General features: G+C 41.7%; 3 protein-coding genes across 5 annotated transcripts in view; 2 read left to right on the top strand and 1 right to left on the bottom strand.

Moving 5' to 3' along the window:
- LOC308189794 (tRNA selenocysteine 1-associated protein 1-like) overlaps positions 1 to 26,337 on the bottom strand; it is a 216,967-nt gene that overhangs the window by 143,280 nt on the left and 47,350 nt on the right. The gene's annotated exons all lie outside the window — the stretch shown is intronic.
- On the top strand, positions 62 to 7,549 carry LOC308189787 (tRNA selenocysteine 1-associated protein 1-like). The gene is made up of 5 exons (XM_080580259.1): positions 62 to 857; positions 1,372 to 1,525; positions 5,570 to 5,765; positions 6,292 to 6,337; positions 7,156 to 7,549. Exons 1-5 carry the CDS (start codon positions 635 to 637, stop codon positions 7,290 to 7,292), a joined length of 756 nt encoding a protein of 251 aa, XP_080436385.1. The 5' UTR covers positions 62 to 634; the 3' UTR covers positions 7,293 to 7,549.
- On the top strand, positions 10,390 to 21,070 carry LOC308189782 (nuclear pore complex protein Nup153-like). Of its 3 annotated transcripts, none has more exons than XM_080580252.1 (7): positions 10,390 to 11,779; positions 14,192 to 14,402; positions 16,227 to 16,475; positions 17,678 to 17,817; positions 17,900 to 18,022; positions 20,205 to 20,315; positions 20,592 to 21,070. In XM_080580252.1, the coding sequence occupies exons 1-7, from the start codon at positions 11,555 to 11,557 to the stop codon at positions 20,670 to 20,672; spliced, it is 1,140 nt and encodes a 379-aa protein (XP_080436378.1). In that variant the 5' UTR covers positions 10,390 to 11,554; the 3' UTR covers positions 20,673 to 21,070. The 3 variants fall into 3 exon arrangements, with proteins under 3 accessions (XP_080436378.1, XP_080436377.1, XP_080436379.1); XM_080580251.1 differs by having other exon boundaries at positions 14,189 to 14,402; XM_080580253.1 differs by lacking the exon at positions 20,205 to 20,315 and having other exon boundaries at positions 14,189 to 14,402.

Below are 26,337 nucleotides of genomic sequence, written 5' to 3'. Positions count from 1 at the left end.
ATGGACTAGACCGGGCTTTTGTAATCATCCTGTGCGGTAAGACTGAAATTTCCTGAGGTAAGATAATGGATTTCAGACAGAGTTGATTCTCTTGGACTTCCAACCTCTGAGCGGTCAGTCGGCATCTTTGTCTGAGGCTCTTGCCATTGCAAGGAGGAATTTTGGAAATGAGGGGTTTACTGTGACCATGGTGCAGTGAATTGCACGGTTACGTTGCACTCGTCAAGAGGAAGAGCGATGCAAGTAATCCTAGGATAAAAGTTTTCTGCGTGTGCTGTGGAAGGGAAGAGCCATTCTTGTCTTTCCGGTTTTGAATTTGAAGCGTTATCTTCTGCTTCTCTCTTAAAAGGCACCTTTTTTTTAAAAGGCACCTGTCAGGCCTCTTTATGGAGGTTACACTGTCGTCAACAGCAGCAGAAGCTTGTGTGCTGAACAGAGTTGTGTGTTGTTTGGAAGCTTTGAGTTCCACTCTGGTTTTTTTGTTTGTTTCTTTGTTTCTTTGTGGGTTTTTGGTGGCTTTTATTTTTTTCAGGGGCGGGGGGGGGAGTTGCGGAGTAGTTTTGAACATTTCTGTGGGATTTGACAAATCAAATTTAAAAGTTAATGTTCATTTTATAGTTCATGTTCAAACAGGATGGTTAACTGTCTTGTTTGTCTCACAGAGGGTCCAACACCTGTGACCAGTAGCAGTGCATCTGCATTTTCTGCTCCTTCTGGAGAATTTCTGGATTTAGACAAATTCAAGAAGCCTGAAGGAAGCTGGGATTGGGAGACCTGCTTGGTTCAAAACAAAGCAGAGGCCACGAAGTGTGTAGCCTGTGAAAGTGCAAAGCCAAGCACCAAAGCAGAGCTCAAAGGTAATACTTCATGATTAAAACGAGGATGCATATTCTGTGATTTATTTTTTGGTTTGCTCTGATTTTTTTTATTTTCTTACCTGTTAAGCACAATTATTTTTTCCTTTGAGGTGTGGCAAAATCATTCGTTTTTCCTGTAGGAATATTGCCTAGATAACATCTGTTTGCACACTTTTCCCCAAGAATAAGTTTATCCTTTTTAGAGAAAAGCTTTCATTAATGACGTGCTTGTTCTTTACATGCCCTACACGTTGTTCATTTGGAGTTCAGACTAAAAACATGATCTTTCAAAGAAGTTCGTATACTTTTTAAAGCCAGGTGGTGGGCAGAAAACACAATTGTGAAAAGTTTTATGTAGAGAGGAAGCATGGGGTTTTCTTGTTTCTTTTACTGTTTGGTGGGTTGTTTTTTAAACAGTTTTGACTGGAAAGATCAGGACTAGAATGTAGTTCAAACCTTCATGTACTGCAGATACACCGTGGGTTACGGACTTGACATTCACTTATTTCTGCAGGTTTTGGTGCTGCGGCTGCGTCCACAAAATGCTGCCTTGCCATCATTTACATTCGGTGTTCACTCAGAGTGTTCAGGTGCAGAGTCTGCAGCTGCCTCACCGTTTATTTTGGGAAGGACAGAAGAGAAGCAGTACTTGCAAACCAGTACTTCAGGTAAACAGTGTATCTTTTGTCTTCACTTGTGCGCTTATGTCCATCAAGTAAGACCTCTGAAACCATACTAGAAAAAATCTGCGGGATTTGATATGTTCATGTACTAGAGCTTTAGAAAAAGTTTAATTCCTATATGCAGCATGTCTTCTGTCCTGGTTATTGATACGTACGCAATTAGTAGCAATCCCTTTTTTGATCTCAACACTAGGTTTAGACAAAAAATTGCGACACCTTAAGGAACCTGTCCTGCATCTCATACAAGCACAGAAGTTGCAGTGTCTCAATGCTAGCAGTACAGTTGGTGGTAAAATCTTTAGTAGGGTGAAATAGAGGCCTCACACTTTTCAGAGAAAAAAAGAGATGAGAGAGAGTATCTTACTCCCACGTACTTGCAACTATGCTGCAGAGTGTACTGCTGTTACTCTAGTGCTACAAAGGTCCAAAAATCACTGAACAGTTATTAGCCAGTTTTTTATTCCTTTAATTTGTTGAAAGACTGCAGTAGAGGATTGAAGTTTTTATTGAGGATCGCTGTGTGGAAAAATTCTGATTGTTAAATGTCATTTGTATGACTTAAGAACCACGTTTTAGAGTACAGAATTCAGTATTAATTCCAGAAGGGGTAAGGGGAAGGACATTAGCTAGTAATCCCGAACAAAAGCAGTGTATAGAGCTATACTGATTTTAATCGCAGTATTCTTACAGTTGGTCTGTTACTGAACAGATATGTTTTGGGGAGATATGGTGGCCAGGGAGGCGTGTGTGTTTGTGTGCTTCCTCTTCTAGTTAAGGTTCTGGGGTTTGGTTTAGTCAGGAAAATTTGATGAGGCACCTTGTGTAAAAGGAAATGTTAACCAGCATTTTTCAACACGGTGTAGTCCCTTAAAAGTGTCATAGATGAAAAGAGGCCATAAACGCTGGGGGAAAAAGTTAGTGGGAAACTGAGAGCAGGATCACATTCAGTAGTGAGAGAGCAGCAGCCTAGGGAAAGCTGATGAATGACTGTAACAGATAGTTCTATTTTAAGTGTAAAACAACACTCAGTACTTTATAATGGTGGTCTTACCAGAGGGTTCTTCTCCATGGCTCCTAAAAGCACGTCTTGAAGGCATTCGAGTGCAGTGAACTTAAGCTGTAAGAGTTGGGCTGGTAAGCTTGGCCTGATTTGAAGCTGTAGGCACGGGGCTATAATTTCTGAACAGGCTACAAAAGAAACTGTACCACTGTGCTTTTCAGTGCTCCGTTTAGCAAAGCCATCAAATTGTTGCAGGCAATTGATGTTGTTCTTCTAAGAGCACCTGAAAGATATTTTTGTTTGAAGAGTTCAGAGGTACCGGTTAATACTGGTTCAGATAATTACAGCCAGCTCTTGGTGTTTGTGACCAATAAAGTTTGTGGCTCCAAAAGGAGTGGGTTAGTGCTAACTGATTAACTGCTGTATATGCAGAAATATGGAATCTGATTACTTACGCAGAGAGCACTTAAAATGTATTGTTTTGCTGGCTCTCAGTGAGTTGCATCTTAATGCTACCAAGGAATAAGCTTTTTGCTTCTGGCCCAAGTTTTTTAATTTGGTGAAAGCCTTTTCTGTGCACGTGCACATGCCAGAGAGGTTGCTTAAGTAATAGAAGCTATAGTAGCTGCTATCTTCTGTTTTTTGTAGAAGACAGAAATTGAATTCGTTAGCTTTGTAACTGTTATGCATACCAGAATTGGTTTTCTCCCTTTTGAAAATAGTAGAGGGTATGCCTATGTCAGATTTGGTGAGCAAGGTGATCAGATGAGGGCACTGCAAGACTGCCAGAACGCACCAGGTCTGGGGGGAAAAGGAATCCGGCTGAGCATAGGAATTTCTAAAAGGTAACCAAGGAGTTGTGCATTGATACAGTTATTCTAAATAATCAGATTCTTGTAGCTCTGCCTTTGGAAAGTCTGTGGCCCTTGCTGTAGTGGCTGTACACAGGATGCAGTCTACAAAACCAGAAATGCAGAAGTCCTATGTTTTGACTCCCTGGATTCATCAACCTGCTTCAGGATGGCTGGGGGAATCCAACTGTTAAGTCTAGCCAGACGGCGCAATTTGGGCTTAGCTGCCATTGTAACCAGCCTTGTTTCTCAACAGTAGCAAAGCTGAATGCATTGGTAAATATTTTCAGGTTTGGGCCTGCATAAGGTAGAAGGGACAACAAGTGGTTTTATATGCTAGGGAGTTCTTGTTCTTAGAGCTTTCCCTCTAGTTTGAGAGAAGCACATAACTAGTTTTACAGTGGGTTGACAGGAAAGAAGTGGGGGGAAAAAATGGGAACGCAGGGAGAAAGCCAAAGGCGTTATTACTAGAACAGGTTTAGAATGCTATTCTTTGCTTTTCATGAGCTTAGGGCAATGGGGAGTTTAAAGCTTAGCACTTCCTGAGAGGGTTTCTTACTCTACCGGCTCAGTTCTATCACTTATTTAAGGCAATTCAGGTCTCTGAACGGTTAAAGAATTGATACCAAATTTGATGAACTCTGATCCAGGATACTGACAAAACAGGACTTCATATAAACAATTTCAGTATGTTCATGAGGTTAGCTTGTGTGTTCTGTTAAATAGTAAAAAATGACACTTCTGTTTCTGTTTACCTAGCATAATTCTGCAAATGTTGCCTCCTTCTGCTTTAGAATGGAAATGCTCTTCTCCAAGAGAGCACTGTCCAAACTTCTTTGCCAAAATTTTTTGATTAAATTAATATTGTTTTATTTTGAAAACAAGAATAAGCCACAAACATGTTTTCTTGCTTCGGCTATCCAGAAGAACGTCAACAGTATTTTCAGATTTTCCTTCCCTACGCAACTGTATGTAGGAAGAGTGCAGTTGGAAGCAGAAGACGTAAGATGATGTATCTTCTGTTTGTTTACTACAGTAACAAGACAATGGATTACCTCTTTATTAGAACTTGTGTAGCTTTGCAGTATTGAAACAAATGTAGGTATTAAAATACACATCAGTAATACGTTTCTGAATGGCTGAGTACCGTGCTCTCTTAGCATTGGAATACCCAGCCATTGGATTAGTTTGTCCCTCATGTTTGCTTAGTTTGGAAGCTATTTCAGAATGCCTTCAGCTTGTATTCTTCCCCAAAAGCATAGAACTCACTTCTCTGCATCCCCAATTCAAGTGAGAGAAACTGGGCACTGCAAACACAGGAGGTCTGCCTGTACAGAATCAGTGAAGACAAGTCTAAACAGCGGATTTTTTTGAATATGCAGCTGGGTTATCTGAATGTTCTTTATGCAGTGTACCTCAGTTTTAGTACAGATAGCACTTGTCTTGGTTCTTGTCATTAGTCTGAAGCTGCCCCTGAGAAAATCTTGAAAGGGAAAGTAGTGAAAGCTGATCAGCTGGCCCTTTCTTCTTAAGAACCAGTGTATTTTGTAATTCTCCCACTAATAATAAGGCGTCATGCTGGAGAATCGCGATTGTGTTGTTAAGCAAGACTGACTTCACCTGAGCGGTATAGTTGGCAGCTGTTGAATGTTTAATGGACTTTAAACAAACAAAAAAACTGAGCAGGTGGAGGTAGACATGGCAAACTGACAGGCGGTGTCAGATGCTTCTTTGAAATGGATAATCTGACTCCATTCACTTCTTTCTGGAAATAAGATCTAGTAATTAACCAAACAAAAGATAGAAGGGTTAAGACTGCATCTTTAAAGCAGCTGTGCTTGATAAATGTCTCTGGTCTTAAATCAATCTTTAGCAAAGCACAGAGACTTAGCAGCAGCTTGCTTATGCCAACGCTAAAAATACTTGATGTGTACAGGTAACCATGTCAAGGCTCTGGAGTTAATCCATGAGAACAATTCCTTCTGGTATTGGCAAAGGTGAGGATGCTTGCTTCTATAGAAATGAGGTTTTGAGCTGTGACTTAAGCTGTCACTTAGGTGACTGTTTAGGAAAGCTTCCTTTTAAGCTTTGAAGTATGTAAGCTGACAAATTGTTTAAGTTCAGAACTGGGTTTACAGTCTCTTGTTCTCTGACTGTATGCAACTTCTCATGTTTCAGACTGAAAGCAGAATTGCAGCGGTACCAGTCATACAACTATAATGATTATTGCCAAGATTACCAGAACTACTACTCGCAGAGGAGTTACGATGCTTACGCTGACTACAACTACAGCTCCTATGCTCCCTGTGACAGCATGCAAGCTGTTGGAGACTGCTCTTTAGGAGATTCTTTAATGGCTCCAGCTGTTTTTGAGGTAAAGATAGTGCACGCTTGCTATAAAGAAAATATTTCACAGATAGTATGTTGTACAAATTTGTGTGAATCAGCAAAAAGAATCCGAAGTTGAAAACATGCTTTCTGCTTAGTGTGAAGTTAAAAGAGCAGATTCCATTCAGAGATGTTTGTATTTAAGTGCTTAAATAGTAAATCCATAGAATTAGTGATTTATACACCATTATTTGTTCACGCATACCAAAGAATGGTTTTGACAGCATAATTGCATATGCTTCTTCTGTTCCTGTTCTTCTGATTTGCTTTGCTTAAAGCAAATTAAACAGTTGTTGTAAGTGGTCTTATCGTGGTCAATTTATTAGTTGTGACCTCCGGAGGTCCCTTCCAACCTGTACTGTAATATTGGCTTTCTTCTAAAAATAAATAGATAAAATGCCATCTATCCTTGTAGTTGTAGGAAGAAGGAATGGATTGAGACTGCAGCACTTTGAATCTGTGATGCTTTCTGAAATGAGTTATGATTAAACTTAGCCTTTTCTGTCTTTCAGGAATCTTCAGTTATGACTGAAAGCGATGATGACCTAATTACAGACGGTAATAAGGGTTCTATCATTGTCACTTGAGTTTAGCCATACTTGTGCCTTTTAACAATACAAGCCAACCTCTACTGGATGAAGAACATCTTGAAAATTCAGCTGAGGTCAAACCTCTGTGGGGCTGATCTGCAATCAGTTGGGGTTTTAAAGCTGATACAGCATACACTGACCGCATCAAGTAAAACGGGACACTGTCAATGCTTCGCAGCACGTTTCTTGTACCTGTGCCTTCATTCCCATTTGAAAATGGTCTAATACAGAATTTTGTTCTTTGTATTGATTCCGCTAAGCAGATTTTATATTAGAAACTCAGTAATATGCAAAAGCTTTGTTCTCCACCCTGAGGTAAAAGCTTATGTTGCAGATTCCAAAAGGAGGATTCAGCTTGCACTTACAAATACGGTACAAAACATATTTGTGTCCTGGAAGGTTTGCAAAATTCCTCACGTGGAGGCATTTTGTGTTAGTGTTTAGAAACTATCCTATGTAACGTGTATTGCCGTAGAAGTGAATTAAATGACTCTTGGGAAGGTTTCATGGCTGGTTATCCTTAAACGTTATCTTTACTATCTTAAACATTGTCTTTGTCTTTATCTTGAAAGACAATTCTAGTCCCAGCCTTCTAATATACAAATTCCCAAAAGTTGGAGTTGTGAGGCTCAAAATTTTAGAGGACTAAATACCTCACTAAAATTTGATAGATCTAATAGCTTATTACACTTAGCTTAAAATACATTTTATTAGCCATTTCACATGAACTTTTTTGTGCGCATGCCTCAGATTTGATACTTGGACTTACCAGGCTTTTATTTTCAGATCCACAGCTCTACTTGGATGTTGATGAAATGAACAGACAATTCACGGAGACAAGCGAAGAACTCTATGATTCACTCATGAATTGTCACTGGCAACCTCTGGATACGGTCACTTCTGAAATCCCCTCTGCTATTTAAGTGTCTTCTAGAGCATGACCGTTAGGACCAAAGTGCTAAAACTACATTTCTTCTACATTATTCTAGCTCATAAGTTTTAAAGCACAATGATAGGTTGGGTTTTTTTTGCTATGCTTTTGACAGTTTCTGTAATCTTTTTGTTCATCACTCTCTTCTTGGAGCATCATGAAGTCATGTAAATATTCGAGAAATGTAAAGAGGTAAATGGGGTCTAAAGATAGACTTGCCTGTGTAAATAAAAAATTTGTTTCTGCAAACCTGCCAGCAAGGGATTTTACTTGTACCTGTGTGCAGCACGTTCTCTTCCGGCTTATGGAATTTAACAAGGTAGTAAGGGTATTTCATCTGTCTTTATTTTTATATGGGCATTAGGACACAAGCAATATCTAGCTTTCCCTTGTTTTCCTGGTTCCTTAGGTAAGCGACAAGCCAAGCCTTTCATGTGCTTGCTTAGATTGGAAGTATGTATGGGAGACACTCACAGGCCTTGCTGTGGAAACACCTGTGCCCACTTTTTCCTGCAGCAACAGGGGGGCAACATAATGTTGGGGGCAACATTATATACATATGTTGGGGGCAACATAAACCATAATTGCTGTGATGGCAGGTAAGAATCCAATTCTTTTTTATGGCTTAGTGTAGTCAGTGAAAGCAGTGGTCCTAAGCTGCATGCTGTTCTTAAATGTAATGCAAATTCTCTTTTGTGACTCCTCAGTACTTCCAGGTTACTTGTAGCTGATCACCAGCAACTGCTTCTGTTAGCTATTAGCTGTTGGGTTTTTGCTAGGAATACTTTCAGTCCTGAATTGAAATGATGACATCCTGAAACAGAAGAGGCTCTTGGAGTATTGTAGGAAGCGCATTCTTCCTGGTTCTAGTGCAGGTGTACACGTAGGAGGAGACAGAAGGCAAAGAACCTCACATAGGTGGAGGGGGTGAGGTGGCATCACAGTTAGAGCTGTTGCAGTTAACTCTTCCCAAAGCATGAAAGCAACGTGGCTGGGAACAGGGATTTGTTGGGTTGCTTCTTTGTGTGAGCCAGGGAGTCTTTTGAGGGGCAGATTAATAAGAATATGACACAAGGTAGAGGTGGAATAGATGAAGCAAAGAATCTGGGTGGGAAAAGGGTTACTTGTCCGTGTCTATGGAATTGTTTCAGGGGACTGAGCTGGGGCAAATTCAAGATAATAGATGCAGCCTCCTTGAATTTGGATGGCAGTGCTGAAGCTTCAAAACCTTACAAGGTTTGATGCCACTTCAATTGTAGTGCATAGCTGTGGTACTTGAGCTCAGAAGCGCAAACTGCACAGGATTTTTTTATCTATTTTCTTCAACGTGAGCAGCAAAACATCTTCCAGGAATGTGCCTGGGTGCTACGCTGCTTTGACACGGCTTGCTTTGCCTCACCAAACACAGTAGTTAGGTTGCATCGAGTACTTTGTGGAAACATTCATTGTGTTGTCACCCAAAAACGTGATGCTACAGATATGTGTTGGCCCGGCAGTACCAGTGCTGGTTTTTGGCCTTTGAGAGGTTGGTCCATAACATGTGACCTGTGTAATGAGGGGCCCACGTAGATTGGTGACTTCATTAAGTCTGATACTGTGGTGGTGTGTGACCCAAGGCCCTGAACGTCAGAAAATCAGGCTGTGGCCACCTATTTTATGCAGACTTTGCCTATTAACAAGGTCTCTACGCTGTACGTTAGAGACGTGCGCCTCCTTTTCCGGACTAGATAGCGAAAATACCAGTTTTGTAGTTCAGTGAATGAGATTGGTTGGGCTGTTTGTTCTCCAGAGCTGAAAAATGTTGGGAGTGTATTCTCTTGGAGTCCACAGAAATGAAAATGATGAGAGGAAGAGAACGTCGGTTGCAGCCCGCGTGCTGCTGTTATAAAGTAGTTCTCTGATGTCTTTTTCCCTCTGCTGAGACTTATCAGCCTATCGTCCTTTCCTGTTAGGAGCGCATACCTGGCTTGGGATGGTGTGCGCAGGGCAGATTCTTTACCGTAAGAGCACAGTGAATGCCAGACTTCTTCCTGTACTGCCGTGTTAACCGTGAGTCACAAATTCAGGAAGCAGTGATTGCATCGGAACTGCTAGAATGCTTTGCGGAGTCTTTTTACTGGGTAAACTTCACAGCTGCAGTTACAACTTCCAGCCTGTGTTAGCTGAACACATCGTACTGGTGCCCGCCATCAGTTTGACAAAGATGGGATTGCAGTAGGGACTTGCTTTCTTCCTTCTTTTTAATTAAACAAGTCTTTGAAGCAACTTTTCCAACACCGCCATACTTCACTTCTTCCAGTTATTTTCTGTTTTACTTAGCTGAAATGTTTTTTTTTCTTCCAAGCTTGAGGAAGTTTTCTACAAGAATGTCCCGTAATGATTTCATAAACGCTTTTCGTTGTACCTAGCTGCAACAGAGAGTGCTTTTATTCAAAAACCTGCTGGTTTTCTCTTCCAAGAAGTAGTGGGGTTTTTCCTATCTCTTCACTGATGGGAAAGGCTGTAGGACAGTAGCTTGAGGGGCTACTAATGCTGTCATCAGTGAGCCGGGAAAAGGCAGGAGTCCGAAACGGGTAAAAAGTACTTAAAAGGATACCAAAAGAGTAAACGGTACTTAAGCCGTGGATGTTTCTTTTTGCAGGGATGCTCTGGACCAACCGCTTCTTTCTAGCGCTACCTCAAAGTAACTTGCAGATAGAACTCACAGGGAAGGTTGATCAAATGGTGATGATCGCTGTCATTCTGCTGGACACGCAGATACTTGCCTTTCGTTTTGGCTCATTTTTAATACCAATTAACTTCAGTGCCTCGCGTTAATAGACACCGTTTGACTGCATCGGCAAATGTTTCTGAGTCGTGAGTGTCATTAAAGGCCTGTCACCCTATGGAAATCCTTCTAAATAAGAAAAATGGCATTTAAATAAATAAATAAAGCAGCGTTTGAACTTATGAGCAAACCTAGCGTAGCTGCCTTTGACGCTGATCTGGAGGAGAAAAATCACGTTATCACACTACTATGGTTGCCTTAATAGCTTTGGTGTACGTGAGGGAGGGAAGCATTATGTGATGTTTGCCTAGCTATTACATGGCCAATGCAGGAGGGGTTTTAGTCAGTTCCCTGAGCACGGATTGTTGCAGAAGTCGGTGATTTCACTGCCCAATGTCTGTTCTTAAGGGCACGATTCACGTCCCGTTATCGTTTTTATTATTTATTTATGTGTTTATTTTCTGGGGCGGCGATCTGTCACGATGCCCATCGTTCCCCTGCCGTAAGGTAGAATTTAGCGTGACGACCGCTTCCCGGACCAACGGGGCCACGAATCCGGCCTAAAACTCTGCTTGTGCGTTGGTTGTCGGCGTGGGGGCTGTTGGTTGTCGGTGCGGGGGTATCGGTTGTCGGTGCGGGGCTTTTCTGACGAGCACTGTGGGCTCGGGGCGCCGTCCCACGCCCGGCGCGGTGCTGCGGCACACCGGCGGTCGGCGCCACGGCGCGGGGAGGCTCTGGAGGTGACTCCTAGCCCCGTGCTTACGGTGGCCGGGCCGGGGTTCATTATGGCGGCCGGGTCCTGAGGGCGGGAGCGGGAGGGCGGCGGGAGCGGGACGGGACCGGGGCGGGGCGAGGAACGGGAGCGGCAGCGGGAGGGGGGGGCGCGCGTTCCCGTGAGGGGAGGGGGCGCGCGAGGGAGGGAGGGGGAGGGTGTGAGAAACACTCCGTAGCCAAGAACTTGGGCTCAGGCGAGGAGCTCAGCGAAGCAGGAATTTATTCGCGATCGCAGTGGCGGGCGTCCCACGAGCAGGAGCGCCCCTGCTGGTTCCAAAACCCAGTTTATATACTTTTTGATGACGGGACCCTCCCCTGTTTCCCCACTCAGGGGGTGATCCAGGCTCACAATCTGTCTGATGCTTCCCAGACAATGCATGGCCTTCCGTTGCCGGCCTGTTAAATTTCAAATTTCTTTTGACTTTTTTACTGGTTGAAGCGGTGATGTTTCTTCACTTACCTGACTTGACTCAACACCGTGATTTTCCCCGAATTGTTCTACGGAGTCTGGTTGTCTGCGTTTTACAAGGTCGCCTGCTAAGCGTTCTTATCGCTGCAAGCACACCTCAATACCCCATTCCTTACCTTTAAACAACGTAACTCTGCAAAAACAACATTTTTATTCCCACGAGGGGCAGGGCAGGCCCCGCGGCGCGTGGCGGCGGGGGGCGGGGGGGCCCCGTGACGGCACCGAACGCGGGGGGGGGGGCGGTATGGCCTCGGGCGGCGCGACCGGTAGCGGCGCGACCGGCAGCGGCATGGCCGGCGGTGGCAGGGCCGGTGGCGGCGGGGCGCCGGGCGGCAGCCCAGGAGCCCGATCAGGAGGAGGAGGAGCAGGAGGAGGAGGAGGAGGAGGAGGAGGAGCGGCCGGCGGCAAGGTGAAGAGGCGGCGCCACCGTTTGGGCGCCGCGAAGCCCCCCTGTGCCAGGAGCAAGCGGGTGAGGAGCGGCCCCCCCACGGCGGGCCCTTCCCCCTCAGCCCACCAGTTACCCCCTTACTTACCCCCTTACCTTACCCGCCCCTTTATCCCCTTAGTTACCCCCTACCCACCTCCTTACCCCCTTAGTTACCCCCTCGACCGCTTAGTTACCCCCTTAGTTACCCCCTCAACGGCTTAGTTACCCCCTTAGTTACCCCCTCAGCCGTTTAGTTACCCCCTTAGTTACCCCCTCAGCCCCTTCCTAACCCCCTCAGTTACCCCCTCAGCCCCTTACTTACCCCCTTACCCCTCTACCCAGCCCATTACCCCCCTCCTCCCCCTCCCCTTCACCCCCAGCCCGCTGCCCTCAGGACCCCCAGTGCCACCCCCAGGGCTTTCCCCGCTCCCTGCACCCCTCCTCAGCCCATCATCAATTCTCTGAACGTTACCTGCCAGGCTTTGCTTCTCGTTTGTGCTGTAGGGTACAGCAGGTTGACGGTGAAAGCGGTCCGTCAATTCGGGCTGTGAAAATCCCCGTGCTGGAGGGGGGACGCGCCGAGATCCCTCCCAGCAGCTCTTTGCTAAGAAATGTCAGGACGCCCAGAGAGATGCTCTGGAGATGCCCTCTGCACACGTTTGTTCAGCCAAAACCTCTCCGCTATGAAATCAGCAACGTAGCTGAGGGGATTGATTATCATATGCAAAACCAAGGGAGCGCTACGCGTGGATAGCTGCTCAATTAGGTTTTTATCACTTGCAGAAATGCCAAGTCCCTTATACCATATATTGACAATCAATCTTGTCCATCTAAAGCTGGCCTGGAAGGGCAATGCAAACATTCCCCACGCTTACAGAGCAACCGTTGAAACCTCTGGCTTGAACAGTGCATTAATGTTGAAAGTGCCATAGCTTGCGTGTGCCGACACTGTGTAGCTAACTGATAAACCTTACACGTGGATTAAAAATAATCAGTGGAGATGGTTTTCTAACTTTTCCATTGTCTGTTATCTCTGCGTGTTTTCCAGTAGGTTTATTTAAAGAGTGTGCCAGAGCAAACACGTGCGTGGGGATATCTGGGGGATTCTGCACAGAGAATGGCTGCTGCACATCCAGCGCAGATCAAATTAACAGTAACTTATCGGGGAAGAATTTTAATGATTTGATAAATAGACAAACTGATCGATGTTACATGTGTGCATTTATTATAGCAGTTAGCTTTGTAACCAGACGAATCGTGCAAATGTTCATAACGTAAAAGGGCGAGCTTTGAGCAGATAGCTTGCTTAGAGCATTTGTCAATTAATTTCAGTTTATTTTCAATATCATGTCCACTCTGCAGAAGGTTCTGTGGCTTAATGTTAATTGTCTCTCAGTGATGCAGTTGGGGAGGCACGAAAGCGACCGATGCGATTTTGTGAGGTTATACCTCTGGTTCTGATCCCTACCCCGCTGTTTTTCTCATCCTTCCCCCTACAACTTTAGTCGATAAGTCGATTCTTAGAAATACTTAAATAGATGTGTTTTGTGTGCTTGTGATCGTAATTACAGCCCACCAAACCCTCTGTCTCTTACCATTAAGCTCTGAAGGTGCCTGGGCACTGTAGACAGTATAGTTAGCAGCTTCAAAGTTCCTGGGAACTAGTCCTGGATCTAATTTACTTTTTTTTTCCCCCTACCTGCAGGAGGGATGATTAGCAGGATGCCTAGCTCATGATTGTCAGCTTTCTGGATATTATTAACCGTAGTTCCTGGGGATTTCGGTCAGGTGGGAATTCTCCGATCGTACCCGATGTATGCTGCAGAGTCAGTCTTCTACAAAATACAGCAACAGCTTTAGAAGGCTCTTGCAAGAGGAGGTGCTGGTGCTCTAGCTATAGCTGTGTTTCTTCCAGGACATCTTCTGGGTTAGCCTGACTGTTGAGAGCAGAACTGTTTTTTGTGCGTATAGTCACTGCAATTCAGCATTACTAAAATTGAAAATATTTAGATTCACTGATTTTAATGGGTAGTATGGTCCTGACTGTCGCAGTAGATAATTGCTGAACTTCTGGTTTAGTTGGTTTTCACGTGAGGGTGCGAAGAGGAAGAGTCCTGGAACAAGTCTGTAGGTCAGGAGCTGTTCAGGCGTAGAGTTTCCTGATAGCCTTGCAGATTGACGACCTGCTGGTGAATTTTGGCAGAGGTTTCAAAACTTTGAACCTTGCCAAGGTCACTTGGAAGTGCAGAAAGTGATAGGTAGTTGTAAATCAATCTTAGGTGAATTTAAGGTTTACCAGAAGTGTAGCGATCCTATGCCAGGGATCAACCTCGTCGTCGTCTTCTGAATATTTGCTGTATAATATCTGTCTTCAAGGTCCGTGGAAGGTGGTATCCCAGCATATGCTGTTGACTGTGTTTCTGTAATTAAACAAGTGTTTTTTCTTTCAAGCAGGGAATAATTAGCAGAATGACAGAAACGGTGAAAAATATTGTACCGGCGTGGCTGCAGAAGTATTTCAATAAGCGTGAGGAGGAGTGTGTAGACAGAAATGAATCTGCAAACCAGGAGGAGACTCCGGTAAACTATCATCACGATTATGCAGATGAAGATACCATAATCGATGAGAGATTCACGCCTGAACCAGCAAGAATTAGTAGACGAGGTATGTGAAAAATCATTTGGAATTCTGGCCATCTGTATTTATTCACAGATTTCTAGTTTTGAATCTGAATTTCAAAAGGAAATTGGAATGAGGGTTTTGACAGAATGAAAAAAAAACAATCAAAAAAGTCGAAACAACTGTTTGTGAAACCGTCTTAGCGTTAAACTGTATACACAGTTAGGAAGCATACATCTTATGCTCTTGGAAGGCATCAGTTAACTTTGGGTACTCTATTAGCCAGGTGCTAAATGCTGAAAATAAGTCATTTGCAAGTGTGCTGGGTTGCATTTTCCATCTTTTAAAAGATATGGAATGAAAATCTGTCTAATTGCCTAAGGCAATTAAAAAAATTAATTTGTTTTGCAGTCTTCGAAACTAAAAGACTAGATGCTAGAATGGCAGAGGAAAATTCCGTCTCGTGTCCCGACTTTGTTTTGTTTTGTTTTTTTTTTGTTCTGGGCTTTGATCAATTTAGTAAAGTCCTTGTTAACTTGATGGTGAACTGGGGAACTTGTGCACGGATGTGGTTTATGACATTATTATCCTTAAAATATTCAATAACTTTAAGGTCTACGTGGGGGGAGGGGGTGTCTTTGAGAAGGTATTTGGACCGTTGGCAACGAGGTTTGCAACTCCTTTACCTCATGAAAGATTAATTTGTCTTATATCCAGTGCCTCTCACTGTTCCTGTAGTCCTGTTGTATAAATTTGCATCTATTCTTATTTGAGTTTCTCTTAAATTAGCTGTTTTGGGGAAGTCAGCTTTTAATAAGTAAAGAAGTTTTGTCTGAGCGTGCGTAGGTAACCATAGATAATGTGGAAAGTCAGTTGCTTCTGTTGTTGGCAGAATCAAAAAATAAGGAGGAAATATCTTTGCCTCCAATCTCATCTAATTGTAAACAAGGAGATTGATGTGTGCTGGAGCCTATATTGGGTGGCCTTCCGCCTGAAGAACTTTCTGTATCTCAAACGGTGCTGTCCTAAAAATCTGCTCATGGTTTGGAGAGCTAATTAGTGGTACTGCAGTGGTTATGAAGATTGAACTAACTAGTTTAAGCTTCAGTTCAAGTATCAAGAGGATAGTGGCTCAAAGTCATTTGAATTGCCCAGATTCCTGGGAGAGACAGTAGGCTTTCATCAGGCAAAATACCCATGAATAGTTCCATTCATTTAGCAAGATAGACTTCAAGGCCACCTATTCCAGGCCACTGGCATTGTTTGCAGACCCTTTGCTTCAAGAGGGAAAAATGCTCATCTGGTTACTTGGGTCAACATCCTTGTCTCTTGGGTCAAAATCCCAATAGTTAATGGGTAGGAGATGATGTTTTGCCTCTAACGTGAGCTGATATGGAAGAACTTGGGAAAAAAGTACTGCAAACGTTCATTTTCATGTTGTGTATTCAGATTAATATAACCTTTGTTCCAATATTATGGAAGCTGCAGTGTTATCTGTAATTTACCGTGTAATCTCAAATTTTGTAAAGCTTATTGCAAGCTGTACATGGGAGAAGGAGTATATATGTTTGATTTAGTGAACGGCCAAGTCAGCGTTAGAGCATTTGAGCACGGGGTCAGAATGTGGTGTTGTAAAACCTCATAGTTAACTACTTCTGGATGCAACATTAATACTGTGTATCGCAAGCAGTGTTGTTGTTGTAGCCAGACAGTTAGATGCAACCGTATCTGGGTGAGGAAGAAGTTAAATTTGGCTTCTCTCTTTTTGCGCTTAGAACTTGGCAATAGCATGGCTGTCGATAGGAAACAGGTTTTGGCTTCTGTGAGCTTGTCTATAGCAAAGCTAATTATCTCCCTGTTCTTGTCTAGAACCATCCACAAGTATATCAGCACTGAACTTCCCAGTTGTGTTAACAAGGCCCTCTCTTCATCGGAGCCGTCTGAATTATACCATGCTGGATTCTCCTGTCCCACCTTGTCAGCCCTCGACATCTTCTATATTTGGCATTGGCATTCCTAGGCGCTCTTTCATAAAAGAAATAAAAGATTCTACCTCTCAACAAGGCGATGATAACATCTCAACAACCAGTGATTCCTCCTCTAGAGCATCTGATAAAGGTGATTTTTGTGTTCTCTGTTTAATTGACTTTTTTTTTAATGTGAAGTACCTTGCGTTCTTTAATATTCCACATCACCTTAGTAAATAAAATAGGTGAATGTCAACTTTGGATGCGAGAATTAAATTGAATTTTTAGTGTTTTAGAAGTATATAATCCTATCACCGTTTTAATAGAAGCGTGCTTTGGAATACGTTTATGATACCCTGATGTTAGAAAGAGTCAGTGCTGAAATATACACATTCAGCTAGGTTATATGTAAATTTTGAACTGGGACGGTAGGAAATCAGGCTGACTTGCCGTAGGTTGACAACTAGGCTGATTGTCTAGAAGGAAGAGTGACTCAGAATATCTAACAGACAGCTGGTTAAATGTGAATAAGTGCAGGTGACAAATAGGAACACGAGATGTTTTCCTGTGTTTCAGCAAGAGAAGATAAAGAAACTACTCTGACATAAGCTATAGGCTGTTTTTTGACCTTTCTTGGTAGAAGGCTTCAGCTGTCAATACTTTCATGTCTTTTGCCAAATTCATTGAGGAAAGCACACCGTTTTAAAATAAAAAGAAGCATCGTGTCGATGTAGGTTGGTACGTAGGTCTTCTCGCTGAAAGGGCGAACAGCAGGTTTGCAGCTTTTTCTAGTCCCCCATATAGACAGGGACTGACGTGTGCTCAGCAGGTTTTCCAGAGAACTTTTGCACAGCTGAGAGTAGAGTTGCTGGGCTTTAGCAATATAACCTGAGTGCACTAGAACTTTCTGGTGTGTCTTCGTAAAACATACATGGGCAGAAGATCGTTAACTCTTAGAGCAGCCTTTGGGGAATCTTCCAGGTTTAAAACCTGTGCGATTATGATCTGTGCTGGCCTCCAGCCTTTTACCAACACAGAAAAAAGCTTTGTCCGTACAAATGCACTGATGTTTATGCAGTCCTCTTTTATCTTAGCATGAAGGAAAAAAAAATCTGCATTGGAAGCACAGTATTAACTTGGTAAGATTGCTGAAAACTACTTGCAGCTCTGTGAACAGTTTTCAAGTTTGTAGGTGATACTTGGTTTTCAGTCTGTACGTGAAGTTGATCTATTTAAAGAAGCTGAAGTCATGCTTATTTTTCTGTATTGAAGAACTTGAATTAGTGTGATCTTTATTGTTAAAGTTCTGTACGTACGAGAGGCATTTACATCTAGCATACGTCATTTTTGCAGATGTTGCAGTTTTAAAAAATACTTCATCGTCACTGCTCTGGCCCACAGGAGCTGAAAGAACTCATTCCCTCTCGCAGCATTCTGCAGCTAGCTCTAAGAAATCTGCATTCGGTTTATCTGCTTTTGGAGGACTGTGTCCTGTAAGTACTGCACAGTATTTCTTTTAATCAGTTTGAATGTGTACCTGTTTTTCTATCCACCTATCGTACTGTGTTTCCGTAGGCACGTGGAAGCACGTCTGTTTTTAAGCAAAACCAGCTTGGGTTTTCTCCATTTTACCCCGGAAAGACGGCCTATGGTGGTGCAGCTGTAAGATCAAGGCAGCCAAAGACGGAACCTTATCGGGTATGAGAGAAGTAGTGTAGTGGGAAATAGTGATGGAAATAAAAAAAGCAGCACTGCCAAAGGAGCTTTGAGCAGGGAGCTGAATATGTGGTAACAGTTGCTCTTCTGCCCTCTTGGTCTACAAAAATAGACGTCTGAGATTGATTTCTGTTTAAATTCTTTTATAACAGTTTTTACCACAGGTAATACTTGTCAGAAAGAACAAGAATGACAGTTTGGGCTAGCTGTTGGTAGTTGGGGTTTCCTCTGTTGTTAGGTCTTTCAAAAAATTCCATTTAAGTGCCATTGTCTGCCTCTGACTACATTACGTTAAAATAACTTGATGCAAAAAAACCAATGACAGCATAACTTTGAAAACTTGTGTTTATGGTAGCAAAAGCTACAGTAGTCAAACCTGGCTAATATTTATCTGTGGATCTTCTTTTCCAAGCATGCCTACATTCATGCTATGGATATGTTGTATAAACCTGCAGTCTTTGAAAATATCTAAAATCAACTTTGCTGATCCTTTGTTCTTCTGTTACACAGAGGCATGCAGGACTAAATGCAGTCCCAAGATAAGCAGTAACATGCTTTCTGTTTTGAACGATTCATATAGTTCTTGGAGAGAGTTATTTGCCCCCAAGAGTTCTTGGAAATAGCAAATAAAAAGTGCTGACAACTCTGATTAGCTAGAGCTGAATCGAAAAGGAAAGTCAAATCAGGTTTGGTAGGAATGTATTTAAATGAAAGTGACTTTTATCGATAAATCAAAAGGAATTTGAAGAAAATGAAAACGCGGGTTTGCTGGCTCTGTTCTGACAGTCCATTTCTGCAACGGAAAAAGGGCAGTACAAGTACCTCACTTACGGGAAACCTTGAAACCTTGTGGTGCAAAGCTGGGAACCCTCTTTGGTCGGCTATTTTTGTTTTTTACAATATTACTGCATTATGGTAAAAAGAGGAACCAAAATACTAGGCTTTTAAAGGAGAGAGTAGCTTGCTTCTTGCTGCTTGCTGTGAATGACAGCAAGGTACTAGAGAGTCCAGCGAAGGGCCACCAAGAAGATCAAGGGACTGGGAGCACCTCTCCTCTGAGGAGAGGCAGGGACTGCTGGGCCCATTTAGCATGGAGGAGAGGAGGTTCAGGGGGGATCTTATTGGTGTATATAAATACCTGAATGGATGGTGCAAAGAGCATAGAGAGCCATTGTGTTTTCAGCGGTGCCCAGTGCCAGGTCAAGAGGCAACAGGCACAAACTGAAACGTGAGGCTCTGTCTGAGCATCAGGAAATGCTTTTGCACTGTGCGGGTGATGGAGCCCTGGCACGGGTTGCCCGGAGAGGCTGTGGAGTCTCCCTCTTTGGAGGTCTTCAAGAGCTGACTTGACATGGTCCTGGGCAACCTGCTCGGGGTGGCCCTGCTTGAGCGGGGGGGTAGACCAGGCGATCTCTAGAGGTCACTTCCAACCTTAGCCATTCTGTGGTTCTGTGAGTCTCACTTGTGTTTTTCTATGCTGCGTGGTCTGCTTCCTGTCTTCACATCGTGTGATAAGCACAGTGTGGTTATTTGAGGGGTTTAACCTGGGAAGAAAAAAAGTCACACCAAAGGAAGTTTTTGACTGATATTTGAAGTTGGGTGGTGCAAATAAACAGTTTACTTTTTCAGTGTAATGTTTAGATCTGTTACAGTTTAAATCAGATCTTTATCTTTTAAGACAAAGATTTGCAGCCAACTTTAATCTTGGGGGAAGGGAGGAAGCAAGAGAGAAGTAAAACTAGTTCCTGGTTATGATTGTATACACTGATTTTAAGATGGTACACTTAGACCATCGTGAAACTCTGAGGTCTGTGTTGTTACTGAAAATGCTTTCTGTACCACAAGCCTTTTCTTGAGTTCTGTTTCCCTGATTACTGCTTCGGAGGCCTTAGCAGTCCTAGCATCATCCGTCTTGACCTTTTACAAGTACGGAGTTCTTTTATTGCTCGTGCAACAAGCACGTGCAAGATGCACTGAGGCCCAAGGTAAACTTCATTAAACTCCGAATATATTCTCTTCTTTATGGCTTGAACTCCCAGTGACTGCATGTTTCTCTGTCATCAGAATATATTGATTGTATCATCAGTGTAGCCTTGGGACATAAAATACCTGCCTCCTTAGCTCAGAATTGACCATTGTAATACTTAAAATGCTAATTTTTCAGGCACAAAAGAGAGCGAAAGCTAGACAAGAAACTGTGTGGTCCCACGCTACCTTGAGTACCGCAGCACGGTGCAACTTGGAGGCAATGGAGAAGCTATCAAGCCCTTTGTTGGTAAATAGCACTTCTTTTAATCTGTTTTTGCTTCATGTGTTTATAAAACTTAGTAAATGTGCCATCAAAGGATAAAGATAAAACTATTCTTCCTTACGTTGTGGCCGGTTTAATTTATTGCACTATTTTTTCAACAGGATGCTAAAAGAATGGCATCTCTTTTGCCGCTGTGTTGTATAAGTTGACCATGAACCCCCACATTTTTGTTGCAGGGAACCCTCTGTCTCAGGAAAAAAAAATTGCCCTCTAATATTTATGCTTTGTTTTTTCCCTTAGCCTCCGGACATAGATAAACCGGATATTACTGACTTCCAGTCCAAACGAAGAAAGGTAAGAACCAATAATGTCTTAAGCTGAGGTAGATAACTTTTTCAATGCTTTATCACTATTAGAAAAATTTTCTCAAACCTCAGTGACAACATAGACATCAAATCAAGTTAATATTGGCATGTGTCCACAATAGATGATGGGCTGTGAAGATTACTCAGGTTAAGAATTATGTTATCTTTGTAAGTTGAGAGCAACAACTCTAGAACACACCAAGTCGTTTTATCTTGTCCCCCAACTTGGGGTGAAGCTGCATATTAAAATTCCTGTTGAGGCAAGTTTTCTCTTGAAGAAATGATCACAAATAGAAAAATGGTGATTGAGTGGTCATATAGACTTTGTACAGACTTCCGTGTTCATTCGGGCACAGAAAACTAGTTTTTCTGCTTTTTATCACCATTCAAAATAAAGACAAGGAAAATTGTTAATTTCCGACGCTATAAATCTTACGCACCTAATTCCTATTTGGAGGTAGCACAGAACTGGTGATAATGCTGTGGTAAAGCATGATTTCCTTTCATTTTGTTTAAAAAATGAAAACTAGTCATCTTTTTTTGATGACTTTAGTTAGGGGTATCATTGGGCTTATTAAATTGCAAAACCCTTAAATGACCACTTGAAGATCAGGTGACTGATGGAAATAACAAGATGTGCAAACTTTTCATCTTCTGTTCTAATGAGAAAAGGGACAGTGTCTCAAGAAGTTTCTGTGCTAATTCCTTGATTGGATGGATGTATAATTAAGTTTACAATCACTTCAGAGTTTACAAACATCTCAGATTTCCTGGACCATCTTTTCACCATCTGCCAAATTACAAGGGCATGGAGAAGTGAAGTATATCATAAATATTATCCAAATAACTAAAACCAAATCTGGTGTGAATTCTCAGTTATATTATAGCAATACACCTGTGATAAGGCATTAAGAAAGATCTGCCAGATTTGCAAGAGAGAGCCTGAAATTGTCAGCCACTAAATGAATGTTGCACGCAGCTGTCAGTGGGTGAAAGGAGATAGATTGTCTATTCATAATACTAGAATTCATAATGGTGGCGGGAGAAGGGTAGCCCGTGATGAGAAGCAATTATTTGCTGAGGAGACGATCGTGTGTTTTCCTGCTAAAGTGAACATGCGGTTGACGGAACACTTGTGCACTCGGGCTAAACTTCTGCAGTGGGTAGCAGTGATGTGGTATTTTTCTTATTTCAAGGAACTGTACCAGGCAGAATAGCTCTTGGTGTATTGAATGCCTAACTGGGGGATTTAATATTTTTCTTTTTTACCTTTAAAACCAGCAATGAACCATCGTTCACTCAAAGTAGATTTGTGAACTTACATAAAACATGTTTTATTCAAGGTTTCAAACTGAATGTAATATTTTTTAGAAAGATGTATTTTTATATACTTTAGAGAGAGTGTGAATTCTATTACTAAGAGCTGGGAGATACTGTGAAATTAAAGCTGCAGCGTAAACGATTTCCTGTTGGTATTGATTTGAACAATAGCATGCTTCCTAAGACTGTATTTTCTGATCTTTAAGACCGCAGGCGGAGCCATTGGTAAATCTTGTAGCCTTTAGGGTTTGTTTTCTGTCTGACAGTTCAGTTAAGTCAGTTTTGCAGAACACGCAGTGGTCTGTGTTAAAAATTAACTCTGGTCTGTGAAAATGCTTTGAAAAGGGAAGTCAAACCCACTACTTGAAGTGCATCTAATGCACATGTAAAGCATTGGATCATATTTTAATGAATGAGATTATTGTAAGATTGACAAGTTGCTTTTTTTTTTTTGAATGTGTTCTATTGTTTGTGTAACTTTGAAGGGGGAAAATGTAGGGGATGTGAAGCCCAGAAGCCTGTATAATTAGTTGCTTAACACTTCGAATGTTAAATTAATGAATTAAGCTACTAAAAAAATAAATCACAGTGTGGGCAGAGGAAAAGATAGTAGCATGTTATAGGAACATGGGTTATTTTAATTATGGTAGCATGAATTATTTTGTCTATGAAGCTAACTGCCAAATTTTGAAATGGAGTTCAGTGAGACTTTGGCTACTTATATATAGCTTTATGGATTTCGTTACTGGTTTTCTGGTGATTTCCCTCTACAAGTTGAACGGTCTTCAGAATTTTCAAATTGTATTCACTGAGTGCCAAGACCGATGGGGGGAGGTTTATAGTTCTGTAATTTGTTTTCATCAATAAATATTGGAATTAATTTGGGTGGACGTAAGGATAAATTGATTGCTGTTTCCCTTTCAAAGCTGGAATCCCAGAATGCATTCCAGCCTCCACCTGTTAAGAGACTTGTGACACCAACAGTAAACCGTCAACCGATGCGTTATACCCGGTATTCTGAACCATCACCGACTTCAACTACTGAGTCCAGCAAAATTTGCCAGAGAGTAGACACAAAGTACCAAGTGAGTACATTTTTGAGTCCTTATGTGCCTGTTTTTTTTTTTTTCTCCAGTCTTGGAATGTTTCTCAAACCAATTGTTATCCTATCTTTGCAAAAAGTACTGATAGTATGTTTGAGGCGAGCTTTAAGGCAGTGGGAACCATTGTGAAATAGATTGAGCTTTTATGGATTTAATTCTGTTTTTGGAACACTCAGTGTCTTGTGGTTGTTTTCACGATGTCATGATGTGCTATTGAGTCATCCTGTTCTCAGTGAAAGAATATTAAAAGACAGAAATGTTTTCCTTCTATATTCTCATGTACACAAAGCTGTCACTGATGAAACATGCTCGTGTTCTGTGTAAACTATTCCAGGTGAGCTATGTGCTCCAAGTGAGAGTTCTGACAATGTGCTGAGTTATCGGTTTTGATTGCTTTGGAGTAGATGGAGTCTGATAAATTTTCCATAAAATTAAATGGGCATCTCTTTCTGCGAAAACATCTGTGTTTCCAGTATCGGTCTGAGTGTACAAATGACCACGTGTTAAGTGTATGGGCTTTTTAGGCTGGAAATCAAAGTGGACAGTAATACTGGTTGCTTATTGCTTTTAACTCTTTCAATCTCTGTATTGTTTAGCCAGCACAATCTCCATTTGGTAAAGTTCTAAAACGAATGTAGCAGCAACTGCTTAGTTTTTAGGGCGGGGAGAGTTTTTTTTTTTTTCTTGTTTGTTGATAAATGATAGAAAACAGAAAAGTATGTCCCTTTTACGGGGTTGGTAAACACAAGTTTTGATGAAAACTCTCCCCCACACACACACAATTTTTGTCATTTTGTTTAAATTAATTACTTTCTTTGTTAGAGGATTTGACAAATTTGATTTAGTGTTCTATCAGTTTGTCCTCAATGCTGAGTGAAGCAGTGATGCTTACTTTAGCCCCAAAATTTAACTGAACTGTACCCACAATGCTGAATTAGGGAACAACGTTAAGTAGGTGAGGTGTATTCAGTGCTATAAAATTAAAAATAAATAAATAAAATAAAAAAGCCCAAAAACCACATTAAGTGGTTGTTGGTACTTTGTGTATTCTGTACATATTCAGCTAAGTCTTGAACTAAACTTAACTTGCAGGGGATGAGAGAGAAGACTTTGCCTGCAGAACAGCGAGCAGAACCATCTGAAAGGTATGACATCTATTAATTTAAAACTTACTTGAAGGAAGAAAGAAATCTCCTTTTTCAGTACGGTCTGCACCTGAAAGGTGGTGACAGTTCTCAGTAAAAGGAATGGGAAATCCAATGAAAATTTTGTATTTTGAGGGAGCTGCAAAGTCTGGATTGTGTTTGAAGATCAATATAACTTTGAGAAAATTGTTGTTTTTATGAAAGGAAGGAAGATGAGCAAGAATAAAAGTACTGATACAGCACTTTTTATCCCAAGTTTATCTTCTGAGTAGGATATGAAGATGGGAAACGAGGCACGTTATAATGCTGTATCCACAGAAAGGATCTTTGCTATTGGAGGCCTAATTTTTTCCTTCTACAGGAAATATGGCTCATTTTGTAGTTTAACTAAATCTGTAGCGTTACAAATTTTGCTTTGACAGATATTTCATGGTTTATAACTCAGTTTACTTATAACAAAATAATTTGTCCCTCTTAATGTTCCCTAGGGGAAAAGCTATTAGTTTTAGCTACTTAATTGCTTGCAGTTTGAAAGCTCTGTCCTAATGGGATGATTCTTTCTGAAGTATTCTTTAGAAGGTGAAGTAGGGGAAGTGAGTTACGGTTCAGGAGGATGTTTATTGATGTGTTTTTTTCTTTATTTTTTAAGCAAAAACATGGAGGAAGATTTATGATTTATTAATCTTTTTTTTAATACTCCTTTCATGATGAAGTTAATTGTCTGCTTTGAGTTCACATGAAGACCATGTGTTCTTTAGAATCATTTGAGGCCAAATGCTAACTCATCTCTAAAATAAAAAAAATCCAGCAGAATTAATTGAATTTCTTCTTGAGGAGACTGCTTTGTGTTATACTGCTTTCTTGGTTTAGGTCAAATGAGTTATCCTCCAGATAATATTGATGGCTTTTCCTTCTGGGCAAATGGTGTTTTGGGTAATAATGCTTGAGTTAAGAGACTTTGCACTGGGTTTTTAGGGGGTTGCTCTTTTCAAAGAACAGTAGCAGGGAATTTTGTTGACTCTATGCTCATCTGCCAAGCAATTCTTGTGTGACCATGGGCATTCTTTGGCTTGCAGAAAGAACTCAACACTTTGTTTTGGCATCTAAAAGTTGGACTTCACAACAACCACCTTTTTAGGGGTGGAAGCGACTGGCTTTAAGGTTCTGGTACAGGTGCAATCAGGTGCTGGGTTTTAATTATGCTTTTTTCAAACTGTTCTAAATTGTTTCTGTTAGAACTCCTTTCTACTTCTCCATTTAGGAAGGAGATACAGAAAACTCATACTGCTTTTGATTTCGTTCACAAAGTTTATTGCAGTGCCCTACCTTTTGTTTGTAGAGTAGGTAGTGGTGGTAGTGTTTTTTGTGATGCTGGTCTCTGTTGGGTGCCATGTTCTGGAGCAGGAGCACCACACTGATCTGCTGGCAAGAGTCCCTTTGGACAGTTGAGTTGGAATACTCAGTAAATCTCTGGCCCACCAATGCTATATATCTGTGTGTGTGTGTGTGTGTGTGTGTGTGTGTGTGTGTGTGTATATATATATTTTAAACCTGAGTCCAATTGTAGATTAGACTTGCTTGAAGGCTGACAACTGTCTTTGCCCCCTTGAAGCTCACAGGTGTTAACAGAAAGAGGAATATGGGCTGTTATGGGCAAGCGATAGTTGTCTGAATGAAGATCTATTTTGATGTAAGACTTTTTTCAGAATTCTAATGGATTGACAGTTTGGATTAGAGAAAAGTCTGAGCATATGCCTTAGGGATCTGTCTTCCTCTATGCAGTCACAGTGCTAAGCAGGCTGTTGTCAAGTATTTGACAAGTTTAGACCAGTTCTCCTCCTCAGTATTGTGGGAGTTTGACCTGGTGTCTTCCAGGTTGATATGTTCATGTACTAGAGCTTTAGAAAAAGTTTAATTCCTATATGCAGCATGTCTTCTGTCCTGGTTATTGATACGTACGCAATTAGTAGCAATCCCTTTTTTGATCTCAACACTAGGTTTAGACAAAAAATTGCGACACCTTAAGGAACCTGTCCTGCATCTCATACAAGCACAGAAGTTGTAGTGTCTCAATGCTAGCAGTACAGTTGGTAGTAAAATCTTTAGTAGGGTG

The sequence above is a fragment of the Anser brachyrhynchus genome (assembly GCF_964034855.1).
Source record: "Anser brachyrhynchus genome assembly, chromosome: 2".
Lineage (NCBI taxonomy): Eukaryota > Metazoa > Chordata > Aves > Anseriformes > Anatidae > Anser > Anser brachyrhynchus.
This window is presented reverse-complemented; position numbering and strand designations above follow the sequence as displayed.

Coding starts and splice junctions, on each gene's coding strand:
- LOC308189787 (XM_080580259.1), top strand. CDS start 635: ATGGTTAACTGTCTTGTTTGTCTCACAGAGGGTCCAACACCTGTGACC. Junction 1,526..5,569: donor CTTGCAAACCAGTACTTCAG/GTAAACAGTGTA, acceptor CTCATGTTTCAG/ACTGAAAGCAGAATTGCAGC. Junction 5,766..6,291: donor TGGCTCCAGCTGTTTTTGAG/GTAAAGATAGTG, acceptor TCTGTCTTTCAG/GAATCTTCAGTTATGACTGA.
- LOC308189782 (XM_080580251.1), top strand. CDS start 11,555: ATGGCCTCGGGCGGCGCGACCGGTAGCGGCGCGACCGGCAGCGGCATG. Junction 11,780..14,188: donor CCTGTGCCAGGAGCAAGCGG/GTGAGGAGCGGC, acceptor TTTTCTTTCAAG/CAGGGAATAATTAGCAGAAT. Junction 14,403..16,226: donor AGCAAGAATTAGTAGACGAG/GTATGTGAAAAA, acceptor GTTCTTGTCTAG/AACCATCCACAAGTATATCA.